Raw genomic sequence first — 14,663 nt, 5'->3', positions numbered from 1 at the left:
GCCAGGCCCGCTCTGCAGCCGCCACCAGCGGCGTCTCCCTGCGGGGGCCGCCCCTCCTGGGTCCGGGGGCTGCCGCTACTCTGCAGCGTCGAAGCTCCGGCAACACTCTGAGCCGGCACCCCAGCAACTCTCGGCGCTGCTCCTCTCGCCCGGCGGGATGCCCCAGAAATCGAGGCCCCGGCTCCAAAGGCCGGGCCACGCAGCCCGGCTCGCGATCCTTCTCCGGGGCATCTCGCTGCCTGAAGGCGCAGTGCGGGCGGCTCCAGCCGCGGAATTCACGTGTCCCGATGTCAGGCACCAGACCCAACTGCAGGGAGCATAGAATTTCGACCAGGGTCAGGATATATACGGCAGGATGATGATCGGCTGGTCGGAGCTCCGGCTCTACACGACCGCCATGTTCGCTGGCCAAGCCACGCCATTGGGGAGGTGAATTTAATGTAAACATTTGCTCTCAGACTGAATCCGGGCAGTGTGGTGTAGTAAATGAAGAGAATGAACCCTTGACTCATTTTGTCCGTACCGATAGGGGAGAGAAGTTTAATGATGTAATGGCCCAACATGATTTGAGTTTTGCGAATCTGCTGTGCTCTTCCCCGGAGGATTTTGATTATACATTCATTGGTAGAGGTTGTGAATCTACAATTGATTTTATAATTGTTCCAAATCGCTATGTCTACCTGGTTTGATAAATTTAAAACCCATCCCAATGTGTTGAGTGTGAGAAGTTGGCCTGATATATGATGTCTCCAATTCTGGGGGAACCTTGTATCAGTCCAGACAATCCCTGATGGTGTCAGGTTGTACGCCAACCTTATAGACAAGCAATCCTAAGGGTAGCATGGACTAAGCAGCCTTAAAGGCTCAACACAAGAGGTCGTATTAAGCAAGCTGTTTTACCAATCACAATCCTGTAATATCAAATGAAAGGACACCACACAAGTTATATATTATAAAAATATATGTATTTATTACTATAATAATCCTCTGTACTCTTTATGAGTGCAGAGGCACAAGCGTTTAAACAAAAGCACAGTTAAACATATAAAAGTTGCACAATTATGGATGAGGCCCAGGGGCCACTCAAACCATATATCAAAAAAGTGGTATAAGTATCACTAATCGAACAGTGGTCAGGCCTAGGGCCTGGGGAATCGCTGGGAGCAGTCGGGACTAGCAATGCTGAAGTCGGGAAAAGCCCGCGGGATTCGGGCGCAGCGCTTAAAGCATACACATGCACCAATGCAAAGTCAATGGTGCGTAAAAGTTACAAAGTTACTGTAAAAGGAGTCGTCCGACTAACCTAGAAGGACGAAACTTTAGACATATACACTAGAGGTGTGTACCAGTGCAGGAGCACCGGCGTTGCTGAGTTACCTCACACACAGGAAGCGGGTGTACGGGTGCAAAGTAGTGTCGGATTTCGTCACGCAGGTTGATGGTGCCTGAAGATGAAGATGCTGCAGGCGTCGAGAAGAGAAGTGTCCAGTGTGATCCAAGGGTGGATCGAAGATATAGATGATCTGAAAGCAGAGGGGACAGAGTCTGGGTCACTCAGCAGTGACCAGGGTGGAACCAGGAAGGAACCAGGCAATGTTGGGCGCAATCAGGTCGATGTTGTGAAGCTTGTCCCCGCTGCCACGCGGACTCTGGGGCACAGAGGATGTCCAGGAGTAGATCACGAGCTGCCCCATGCAGGCTCTCGCTGTCGGCGGTGTCGGCTTCCGGATTGAGCAAACAACCCTTGGCAAGCGCAACCCACGCAGGATTCAAAGATCGCTTCTTACTCGGACCAGGAGGGTGAGAGCGGGTGCTCCTTTTCAGGGGAGCGAGGGCAAGTCTGGAGCAACCAGACTCACAAGTCAGATTCAAAGGTTCGTCGGTATTGGGGCCGCTAGCCAACGGGAAAGCGACAGGACCAACGCGTTGAGCTAATAGATGCAGAAGGGCCCCACGCAGCACTCGGGGAGTGTAGAGAGGTGAGCTTCAGTGCAAGAGTGGCTCAGGGCTGGGGCTTCTCAAACCCCAATGCACAGCTTCGAGGGAGCCTCGGAAGCTGCACGGTCAGCGCCTCGTGGTCTTTCCAAGATGGCCGGCCCCACGCTTCAGGTCACCTCCACGGGTCTCAGCTCTGCAGGGACTGTGGATCGGGCTGTTAGAAGGCAGGAACGCTGGGTCTTGTCGAACTCTGTCGCTCGAGTCCGGCAGGAACTGCAACAAAGCAAACGTTGAGGTGCTGGATGGTGCCTGTTTGCACAGGGTGGTCACTCCTTGACCACAAGGCAGATTCTTCAGTCTTTTACTTCGATTAGGATGTTGAAGGGTCCAGAGTTTCGTTTCATAAGTTTCAGTCAGGATAATATGAGTGCGTTGGCACTGCTCCCATTCTTATACCAATCTAGGGGGCTGGATTACCTGCTAGGTCCCTCCTATGGGTGGGACCCCGGAAGGGGGTGGTTACACCCCTTTCCCTTTGTCCAGGGTCGCGCTGGGACTGGGGCTGGTGTGCCCCAGAACCGGTTTGACCAGATTATGCAAGGGGAAGCCTTGTGCGCCCCAGGCACTGTCTAGTTTCTTTCAGCCCTCCCTGCCCCAATACACTATCTCCTGTCTGGGGTGGTGTAGCACCTCCCCACGACAGGAAACCCTTTGTCCAGGCCTCCTCTGCCAAGTTTCGTTCAGCAGCAGGTGGTCAGACTTGTGTCGGCTGCAGCAGCATCCATTTTGTGATACTGAGGCTCTGGTTAGGATTAACCGCGTTTTAGTAAACTAACATGTCTTCTCCCTCTAGAAGAGTGGGATGCTATCCCCGTCGACAGGACTGTCGAGGGGATAGTATTCCAAATCGTATGACACCTTACACAACATGTTTTGATAAAGCCAAACCAAAGTTAGCACATAACCGCGATGGATTATAATGCACTTAAGAGTATATGGTATGGCATTATCCCGGAACAGCTAAGGGAGTTGTTCCCGAGAGCTGCAGACAGGCTCAGCTCATGCTCGAGCACCATCTCACGTAAAACCATGCACTCTGCCTCTAGGATTGATAAGGCCTGCCATAGGAGTGACTTATAGGTTTATATGTGTCCAGATATAGGTTTAGATATATGTATACTATATCTAAGCAAGGGGTGATTAAACCAACTTGCCCATGCTGAGTGATCAGCCAGTTGTGTCAATTTAAGAACCAGCCAGGGGTGGCAAAAGCTATGCTGCAGCCCCTGGTAGGCCTTGGATGCACCTATGCCCTTGGCACCTATGGTACACTGTATAGGGGCTGACAAGGTGTCCAGTACCAAATTGGTTATGTACCTATAGTACATGTCTGTGATTTTAGAGAGAGAACAGCAGGCTGTGGGTTCGATTAGCAGGCCCACAGCCACATTAAGTCAAAAACCAGTGAAGCAAAAAGCAAAAATTGGGGTGACCATAGGATAGCAGACCCTACTCTCCTACATTGAGCAACCGCTTGCCCATAAGTATTAATATAATCCTCCCCAAGCGGGGCATTTATTCTAATAATAAAAGTTTGGCATGGACTCAAAATATTGCACTAGTCCGCAAAAATGGTTACTCCTTGCGATGGGGCAGAAAAGACCCAGAGGTGCTCAATAAACAGATTATTACTAAAGCATACAATTCTATAGTAGTGTGTTTAGAAGAAAATACTGTTTTTGATGACACTCTGAGGCAATTTGCTCAAATCACCACTGTGTTCCAAAATCTGCTTACAGCACAGAGAAAGGGAGCCCCTGTTAAGCAAAAAGGTTGGTTTGAATCTAATTGTACCAAGACTTAAACAAGTTTAAAAATGCTCTCCACAGAACTGTGAGAGATCAGGGGGAAATTAGAGAAAGTAGGCGGGCATATAGTCTTGCCAGAAAAGTAAGACGGAAAGCACTTAAAGATCAAGCTTGGGACACTCTTTATGAAGCGTCCCTACGTAAGGATTGCACCTCATTCTGGCAGGCAGTAAATACCCAGTTTTTCTTGAATAAAGATGGAGCAAAGATCGAGGTTGCAATAGACGAAAAATCATGGATTGACTTATTTTCAAATGTATACAGCTGTAAGGGACGGAAGTAATTTTTTTGGAGCCTGAACTTGACCATTGGGAAGGTTCTGGTGGTTTTTACCTATAGAGATGCATATAACACATGAGAAAGTGTCAGCCGCTATCAATGCCAGTAAAGGCGGTAGGGCACCGGGACCCAACAGTGTCCCGATGGATTTATTTGAATCCATCCCATCATTATGGTCCCCTTGGTTAACTCTGGTTTTAGAAGCTTGCTGTGCAAGGGGGTTTATCAGGTCTTGGTCAGAATCAGTGATCATACCGATTTTTTAAAAGGGGAATCGGGACAACCCAGCCTGCTACTGACCAATATCTCTTTTTGATTCTTTGGTGAAGGTTGCAGGCAGGATTGTTCTGAAAAGACTACAAATATGGGCCGAGGATAATAATATTCTGAGTGCGGACCAATATGGTTTTAGACAGGGTCTGGGGACTAATAAGCAGGTTTTAAATCTCAGTCTTTTAATGGGGAAATATACACAAGCTAAGGCGGGCAAGCTTTATGTAGCCTATGTGGACCTTATGGCCGCATTCGACTGTGTTATTCACAATAGACTGTGGAAAATCCTGATGGATTTAAAAGTCGATCTAGCCTTGGTGCATTTTTTAAGACAACTATACTCGGGGGCTAGTGCAAAGGTGAGGTATGGGCTAAAGGGACAATGTACGGCGTTGTTCCGCGTGGAGAGGGGGTGATACAAGGCTGCATCCTGGCCCCATTCCTCTTCTCTTTATATACTAATGCTTTAGAGGAGGAACCGGTGGCCGGGGCTAGAGACCCACCACGGATCAACAATAAGCCGATAGTATCTCTTCTCTACGCGGATGACGCGGTGCTTATGGCCAGATCTGAGCCCTCGCCACGTACATTAGCTTCATGGATAGCCGAGGCTTAAAACTTAATGTAAAAAAAACATTTGTAATGACATGTGGGAAGGGGAGAAGCAAATGTATAATGTCAGTCGGGAAAGACAGAATAGACTCAACAAGTACGTTTTCTCACTTGGGTGTTTTGTTTGAGCCCACCGGTTCTTGAGGAGCCGCGATTAAGAGCAGGAGTCTCCTTTATAGGAGGTCAATAGCGGCAGTGATTCATTTTTACAAATAAAATGGGCAAAAGGCCCCCGGAGATTCTCCTCAAAATTTATCAGGCTAAGTGCATGAGTATTGCAATGTTCGGGGCAGGAATCTGGGGTTTCCATAACGTTTCCCCAATGCAATTAGTTGAAAATACTTTTTAAAGATTTATTTTAGCTGTCCCACAGAGTTCCCCAGTTTTTAATTGTCATAGTGAATTAGGGATTACCTATATTTCGGATATGATCAGAATGCAACCTCTATTATGGCATCAAGTTTGGACATCTACTTGTACAGGATATTATTAAGGACACAATGAAATTGTATAAGGCATGCAGGATTAACTGGCTGATTTATATTTGAACATTTTTATTGGATATTAATCATTATGATTTCTATAATTCTCCAGAAACCATGAGTTCTATTTCAAGGAAAGATTTTAAACTACTTTGCATGACACATTTAGAGTCTCTAAGCAGCACAGGAGATGAATAAACGTACGGTGATTCAGCATCAGTTGACATTGGCAACCTATCGTATACAACTCCATCTGGTTTTGTGCATTGGAGGGTACAACAGATACGTCCTTACAAGGTTTAGGTTTGACTGTTTTCACCGTTTGATCAGTTTTCCCTCCGTCGATAGTTGGTTCAGAAATTTGTGTTATTGCCCTTGTGATAATATCTCAAATCAATCAATTATTCACGTGATTCTCTTCTGTAAATTATATTTAAATGAAAGAGCCAGATGGATTCTGCCATTTTTAAATCAAGGGGGTTGGAGGCAATGCGGACCTGCCTTTTTATATCTGCAATTATTGGAAAATGTTTACTGTGTGACTGGCTCCCTGAAAAGTATAAGGAAAAAAAGACAGATTATTTGTAGCTAACGGCTTTTCCTTTACAAATGCATAAAGTGTATTAATGGTCTTAAATGCTTAGGTGGACTGAGATAATAATAATTTCCATGACATTTTCTTAAAGAGAAGTTGTTTAGACAATTTTGTATAAAGTATCGTCAGTTTTCATGAATGTTTTAATTGTGGCTTTTATGATTGTAATATGACTTGAAAACGAATAAGGTACATTTGTGATTCCGATTACCCCAATAAATAATTATAGTATTTTCATCAACAAAATATTCTAAATAAATAAAAAATATTGTGTGATATAAAAAAAAAAAAATACATAAACGTTTTTTATCATATGTATATGCCTATTTAAATGTATTACATTATAGGTTTTGATGATGAAGATATAGTATGGCCTGATATGCTCTATATAATTATTTAACTTGCATTTAGCCGTTACCTTTACCCCAACAGATAATCAACTATACCCACTGAATTTTGTGATATTTATCACAATAAGAGGTTTGTGCTCTTCCAGCATTTTGACTCAATTTTTTCAGTATTTTGACTCCATTTAAAATTTTTGGGTGACGGGTGTCTGACACACCAACATCTTCATACTTTACCATTCCGGACATGGCACAGATGGGTTGTGCTCTTTTGGTTTTGTTGTACATAGGAGACCTTGAATAATATCCCCTTTCTCTATAATCTTGGTTTGTCCAACACAATCACGTACCAGGGTGTCATGCATATGGGTATACTTGAAGGATATTTGAACTTTTTTATTTCCTTGCTCAATCTTTCATGTGCACTAAGTATATTAGTTCCTGCCAACTAACATAGATTTTGTATACAAGAATATGAAATTTGTATACAAGAATATGAAGGTTTTGAATTCTTTTTATTGTATTGTACAATCTTGCAGCCTTGAAGAAGTCATGTCGGTGACTAAACATGTGTTGGTAGTGCCTTTTGGTGTTACCTAGTCATTGAATGCCTCAAAGTTACATGCAATAAACAGAACTAGGATTGCATTTATCGTGATCCTGACTCATTGGACTAAACTGACTTACAGAACTACACTCAGAGTGCTGTGATATCTTTTCTATATATATTATGAGTGATGGCATTGTGGATCCATCAATCTTTTGACACCATTGGTAGTAGAGTATCTGATATCAAATAGCACCATATTGCTTACTTGTTACTAACTTTAGTTTTAATAACCCACTAAAATTAGTTTTGCAGTAGGAAGTGCGATATTGTTAACCACTACCACTGCTTTGTATGTGAACTCACATATTTGTAGGTGCTCTCATAGGTAATAATGAGGAAAAAGGAGACATGGGAAATAAAATATGTGTCTAGGATCACACAATTTGAGACCAATTTACGGATTAAGGCCATTACAGTTAAGTTGAATAGGTTATTCAAGTCACTAGACCTGCTGACAAAAATGTTATGATTTTCTGATGCCTGAATACCATGCAACAGTAGTTTCCAAGATTGCACCCAATGCAACAGTAGCATGCTTCATACTCAGTACATTAGTTAGAAAGCAAAGTATAGCTAAGGGCACCAACATTCAATGTTCAAAGTCAATCATTTGCACTCAACCTCCAACTCAAATACAAAACTACACAATGCAAACAGTGTGTTCTATTTGGCAAGCTGTTTCATGTGAGTCCTTTCCTTTCACTACAATTATACTGTGTTGTTAATGGAAGAGTCTACCACAATAGGGTTATATTTTCTGCCTTTATGTGAATATACCTGTTGTTTAACCTGTATTCTATGAAAGGACTTGAACCTAAAAGAGAAATGGATGTTCACTATTAGAAAGTCAATTCTTGTATTCAAAATAATGTCCTATAGACAGACCAGCACCTTGCGCAGGGGCCTATGTACCAGGACTGGTCAAAATGTGTTACAGTTTACTCAGTCTCATGCCCAAATGTGGTTTCATTGATACCCATGTATTTACTATTTTGCTAATCCATCCAGAATAGTCTACAGTACACCTTCTTTACATCTATCAATAGCTATTAATGGGAAAACACAGTCTTCCATTTTCATCACTCGTACTACAAAAAAATGCTTTTCACCTAGAATTGTTTAGACATTTTATGAATCTGTGTGAATGTAAGTGGTCATTTGGTTACCTAAAACTGAAAAAGATCAGCATGTGTACATTTTACAACGTAGATTCATAACTGTGCCATAACATTTATTACACCAAACATAAATATATAATCTCAAACTGCAAGTTTTGCAGAGAACTATAATTTCATTAATTTAAACACGGGCGGGAAAAGGGTTCAAGGAGCATATCACATATTACTATACCTCATAAAAAGGGCACTCCAAGGTCACAGTCAGATACAACTGGGTCAGCTGGGAGAGAACAAACCTATCCAAACTTCCATCAGGAGCTGAAATGAGAGTTGAAGAATATAAGGCACAGCGATTTCGCTATTAAGTCTACTCTACCTTGCAAGGATGGTGTTGCACAAATAACTGCTAAATATTTAATGGAAATGGGTGTGAACTCCACCTGGGATTGTGCAAAGAAACACACCACAGACATTCATCATGCTATAAACTTTGGGGAAATGATTGGATTAAGAGATTACTGCAGAACCCGAAATCTCAAACCATAGTTAGATACTGCAACCATCTAAAAGCCTCCCCAGCAGTGCTTTCACTTGCAGTGCATCAGCATTATTCGGTGCTAAAGCACAAGATCCACTCTATTAACAGCAGGCAATTCTTTTTTCCACATGGCAACTGTTTTGAGTTTGGACACTTGTGTGGAAGATTTACCTACACATCATAAAACTAATCAGGGAATAAAAATGGTATAAAATTATAATAATCATCCAAGAGCAAGAATCGATAGCCAGTATGGTACGTTCTATTTTGTGGCGGTCACATTTGTGGCCTCAAATTAAATCCAAGATGTTGTCAGCTCGATGAGGGGAAATGATCACAAAAATATCAATGGGGATTATTTTCATATTTGTTTGTCATTCTGAAAACCGGACTAGATTTTAACATTCCCTGGGTGGGGTCCATGAGCCTTAAGTGATTCACTTTATTACATTCTTTAGCCAACCATGCAGCTTTTTTGAAGTATAAAGTGATCAGCGCCTTTTATTTTCTTGTCATGCTGAACGCAGCCGTCTTAGCTTGGTTATTCCAAAAACATGGCCATGAAACATTTACTTTTGTGGTTATCTGGTAAGTTAGAAGTCACACTCAGTGTCACAATGGCAGGTCTTGTGATCCAATTTGCGACAGTCAGCCAACCTTGATATTGGCAAGGCCTTTGACTCCTGAACGTCTGTAGAATTGTTGACGCACACACAGACCTCCCCATAACATCTGCTGCCACAGCATCCAGGATTTTGAATGAGACCTTTAAATGGTACTAAAGCTATGTAGCCCACATCATATCGTACATGTGAATATGGTTACTTGTAAAAGGTGTTTTCTTTGGGCACTGGAGGACCTGATTTATACTACAAGACAAAACAATCAAAGTGGGGGACAAAACACTAGTCTGCACACATCACTGCCATTTGATCACAACCATGATCTGCACGAGGGGCGAAACATCTCTGGGAGCTAAAATGTTAAGATTTCCTTGCTTTAGGGACATTAGTGTATTGTGGAAACTGTACTATTGACAAACATACTGAAATACCTAAAGACTTTAGGTCACCACCAAACTGTTCATGAAATAGTAGCTACTAACGTAGTCACAAAACAATTTGTAGTCCAGCTATTTGGACAAAGCATAACATATTCATGTCTTGCTTCCATCTACTTGTTGTGCGCTACATCAAATACAATGAAGGCCACTTTATCGGTTTACTGAAAGTCTGCACCAACCTGGACTGTCAATTTTCTTGGAAAGGCTGGATCGCCGACAACGTTTAATTATGTGAGCACATTACTACACAACACAAACAATGTCTGTGGATTATCAGCGTACTCATGTGATACTAGCTTGATGGATATGAATGGTTCATGGGTACAAACATTTTTCTTCTTCATGAGATGCATGCATGTACTTTAGGAATAAAATGATCACGGATGTTATACGATTAGTCCAGATTTGTGCCAGGCATGTCTTTGAATTACAGCATTTAATCTGGCAAAAGAAGAAAAAGCTCTGGGGAAATTAAGAGAAAGGAATAGGTGTGAACAGATGTTGAATACAGAATACCCTTCTCTGGAATGCTCATGATAACCATGGAAATTGTCCGTATCACATTGTTGTCATAATGTCCAAAACTGAGCACATGGGCACACTGATGACAGCTGAGACCCAAGGTCTAAACATAAAAATTAGGAGCCAAAGAAGGAGTCACTGGTGTAACTTACTATAAACCAAACCCAAATTTCATTTATCTACAGTTTTTGCTTTAGTATAATCTTGGATGATATACTTTATATATCGCAAAGCAAGTAAATAGCTGGACTGGTAAATCCAGCGGAGAGGTCAGTGTTCGAAATACTGGAAATCACAAAACTGGTGTGGTCTCATCCTTACGTCTCACCCTTTATGTTGTCAGATCTTTATCCGCCCGCATTTACTTTGACAGCACCTTCATTTTGTCTGGATTTACACGGTTACACCCACCATCACTGTGGCAAAGTATCCTTCTCAACCACTGAACTGTAGGACAGCAAACCATCTCCAAAAGCCATACAGCACTAGCAGTAGCATCATCAAAACGTTTACGTTTGCAATTTGCATTTAAAAGGTGGATAACAAAAGTCAAGCGACTGAAAGGGGTGGGCATGCTCAGTTTTATGTTCATCACTTGCACCTTCAGCATTACTATCAGACGCTTTCCATCCATCTGCTCTCTCCACTCATGCACACATGGTGTTTCATTGCCTAAAGAGGTATCCCCTACAAATATGGCTGCCTACAGCCTGTCCTCATCTTTACATTTATTGTTTTGTTGGCTTACTCCCCAGGTTTAAAGCATTCATATTAAGATGTATAAAAAATAAGCAAGAGACACAATTTGTTTGCACATTATCATGGATGGCAGTCGTGCCTTGTGTTGCCCTTCAACTGGTTATCGAGACTGATTGTTCCTACGGTTGCAGGACTAAAGGCCAATGATAGAAACCATCACCCGCTATGAGCAACCGGATTAGAGCCACACATTCGATTGCACATGCAAAAAGCTAGAATACCACAGTAATACAGAAGGTTTAAAATTACTAAACATCAAGTTACCAGTAGTACGTCTTACATTGCAGCTGTTGAAGAAAGTAGGGGTTAAATATTTTTGCCATAAAATTGACTGGAAACCGTTCTACAAGGGTGCAAGAGTGGAGAAGGTTGAGGAGGGTTCGTGGCTGAAACTGCGAGAAGCGACTGCTTAGTATAACCTCCAGCTTCCTGAACAAGGAAGCCGCATTTGGCGGGAGGTAATTCAACTTTCCAAAGGGAAGGATCTGCCAAGCAATCTGACGGGTGCTGAAGTTGTCCGAATTGTAAACAAAGCTTTCAGCAATGGCATCAAAGATGGGCCTTGAAAGGATCTGCCGTCGGCCGCAGTACTGCATGACTCTGCTCACTGACTCAGGGTCCATGGTGAAGGAGGCTTTAGGGACGTGTCTCTCCAGCGCTTCGGTAAAGTATCTGTCACTGTGGCCAAAGTGCACAAAGCCCTCAAGCACTTTCACAAGCTCTTCTTGTGTGAAGTGCGGAACGTGCCTGACAGAATGCTTACCCAGATGTATCACTAGCGGAATAGCCTGAACTTGGTTGAGAACCACCAGGGCATGCAACACACTGCTAATGTGTTTGCGGCTTAGCTGCGAAGCGATAGAGACTGTGTGGTTATTCATTTTATTTAGTAAACCCTGGAACTGGCCCTTTTCTCCCAAGCCAGCTTGCAGCATGCTATACACCATTGCCACTTCCTCAGGGGTCCAGTCCTCAAGTTGTATCCTTTGCACCTGGTCCATTATCTGCTGCAGCATGGCACACCCAGGGCCTTCTAGCTCCAGCATGCTCTCTCCAAGAATGCAGAGGCTCCGTAGGGTCATTTTCCCCTTATCAAGCCGGTCTTGACTTTCTGATACCAAGCGTACTATAAGTGTACTCCATGGGTCTACCCGCAGCTGAACGAGAGCATGCAAAGCCCCCACCAGGCCAGCAGTGGATAACTTCTGGGACTCAAGCTCAAACTGAAAGCAAAGTGCCTTGAAGACTTTGTCCTGAAATATGCGTTCTGGTTCCTTCAGTTCGCCCTCCTCAAGCTCAATCTTGGCAACCCTCAGCAAGGCCGCGGCTGCCATTATGTCAGACAACTCGTCCAAGGAGCATACATATTTGAAAACCTGTTTGGAGGAAGTAAAGGAATTCAACTGTTCATAATAATTTTGCTCATTTACACAATCCTTAGCGATGCTGTTGCCTTTTCTTTCTTCTCTGTGGTGGCGCACCCATGCCCAGTCAATGAAGTCTGATGAGTTGAGAATGGCCGAATGGTGACTGTCATTGCGCATCTTTTGAAGACTCCCGCTAGTTGGAATGCAATGGAGAACAGGCATCTTGGATAGGCTGTGAAACCATGAGGAGCAACACATCGGGTGAAATTTCAAAATTTGAAGTAAAGTTTTTCTCATGTTCATCTGTGATCTGGAAGCTCGCACAACGCACCAAGTAGAAAATGAAAATGTCTGTAAATTCATAAAGGCCATACCAGCTCAGCTGCGGACTATACCTAGAGGAAATAATAAAAAAATATAAGTTACTATTTTAACGGACCACCTGATATATATTTGGGTCAGAAAATAAACAGCAAACTTTGGTTATAAGTGCATCCATGATTACTTACAAAACAAGAACTATATTAACTTATAATACTGAAAGACAGAAACGCTTGCCAAATATTCACCTCCTTTGAAATAGAATCTCCAATTATCATTCTTCATACTACATAAGAAATTATGCCCACGACGAGCCAGTGCATGCCAGAATGAGTCAAAACTTAAATGAGTGAGTGAGTGAGCAGCTGAATGCCTGAGCAGTTCAAAAACGTTTGCCTCCTGAGGACGCCCAGTGAGTCTCTACTGGAAGCCGGGGACCCCCCAAAGCAATTTATATGATTTAAATTTCAAACATTAAAACAGTAATTCGCAAAAAATACACAAACAAGTGCACACAAAACAAATACTCTAATTACTACAGATTTTATTATTTCATATTGAAAACATTTGCAAAAAGTTGTGCATTCTACAACACATTTGTCATTATATATTAAACTGTATTTGCTTTTAAAGCACAGTAAATGAAGACCTTGCTGTGCACCAGGATACAACAGTCTTTGTTGGGTCTCTTCAATAACTTATGTCCGTTACCAAACATAAGTTGGAGATTGAATGCCTGCTTCAAACAACCTGCCCTGATCTAATCTTTCTCACAGAAACGTGAGCTACGCCCGCCTCTGAACCAGACAGGGTGGCAGCCCTGCCTCAGGGCTACTCCCCTGCCTTGGTCCCCGGAGTGGGCCAAATAGGCGGAGGAATAGCAATAATTTATAGAACAGATTACAAAATGAAATTTGAGTCAATATCCCTCGCCGGAGCTTAAGCTATGACATTTAATATTAAAATTAATAATAAGATCAATTTTCCAGGTTTCCTCTCTATAAACAGCCTGGTCCTAAACTTCCTTTCCTACAAGGTCTTCTTGATCTTATGAAGTCCAGTACAGATATCTCCTCCTTTACTGTACTAGATGATTTTAACTTTCACTTTGAACTCTTCACTGACTCCATGACTATGAAATTATTAGAAAGTTTGGAAGCTCTTGGTCTGTCTCAGCTAGTGGTCAGCCTCACCCACAATGCACTGCATACACAGGATGGAATTTTTACAAATTATTCCGCAATTCAGATTGACAAGATTCTGCCACTGATCTGGACAGACCACAGGGCAATCATTTTTAATCTCCTTGTTGAGTTTGTCCCAGTCCCCCCCGCACAGTGTCCACCCACAACCTTTGCACGGTCTTGGCGCAATTTTAATCCTGATGCCTTTGCTGAGCGGCTGACTAACACTGTTCCCATGCTGACATCTAATTCCAATTTGGATGCAGATAACTAGGACTACTGGATCAGAGCAGCAATAGACAAACTAGCTCCTTTAAGTCAGTTTCCCAACGCAGACACAAACCTACTGCCCCCTGGTATACTGCAGAGCTGAAAAATTTGAAATCACAGCGCAGGCGCACCAAACGTGAATGGAGGTTGCATTACACTACTGAAGGCAAGCTTAGCTATAATAAGTCTCTTACAGAGTACAAGGAAGCTATTCTTAGATCCAAAACGGATTTCTATACTGGGAAGATAGAGCAGGCAAATAACTCTACTGGAGAGCTCTTAAAGACCATTTCCTCCCTATCAAAGCTTCAGCAAGAGACTCATTTTATCCTGATCAAAATGTATGTGACCAAATGGCCGGGTTCTTCCAGTCAAAAGTGAAAAGAATATACAGTGAACTGGAGGGATCAGATCCTGCCCCCCCCCCCATAATCCATCTTCTCAAGATAGTGAGGAGGGGTTAGAAATTACTAATCATCTATCTAGCTTCTCCCCAATGACACAGTGACTAGTACTG

The 14,663-nt window shown here is 42.8% G+C and overlaps 1 protein-coding gene across 1 annotated transcript in view; it reads right to left on the bottom strand.

Annotated features, from left to right (window-relative positions):
* Window positions 1-14,663, bottom strand: part of FASTKD3 (FAST kinase domains 3) — a 121,426-nt gene that overhangs the window by 102,702 nt on the left and 4,061 nt on the right. Inside the window, exons 2-3 of the mRNA XM_086965277.1 lie at window positions 11,285-12,766; window positions 8,355-8,440 (exon numbers count right to left, since the gene is read on the bottom strand). Of these exons, the coding sequence (XP_086821403.1) occupies window positions 8,355-8,440; window positions 11,285-12,743 (1,545 nt within the window). The 5' untranslated portion in view covers window positions 12,744-12,766. The remainder of the gene's footprint in view (window positions 1-8,354; window positions 8,441-11,284; window positions 12,767-14,663) is intronic.

Source organism: Lissotriton vulgaris, chromosome 4_1 (genome assembly GCF_964263255.1).
Source record: "Lissotriton vulgaris chromosome 4_1, aLisVul1.2, whole genome shotgun sequence".
In the NCBI taxonomy this organism is placed as follows: Eukaryota; Metazoa; Chordata; class Amphibia; order Caudata; family Salamandridae; genus Lissotriton; species Lissotriton vulgaris.
The sequence above is the reverse complement of the archived record's forward strand: the minus strand, read 5'-3'. Positions and strand labels throughout refer to the sequence as shown.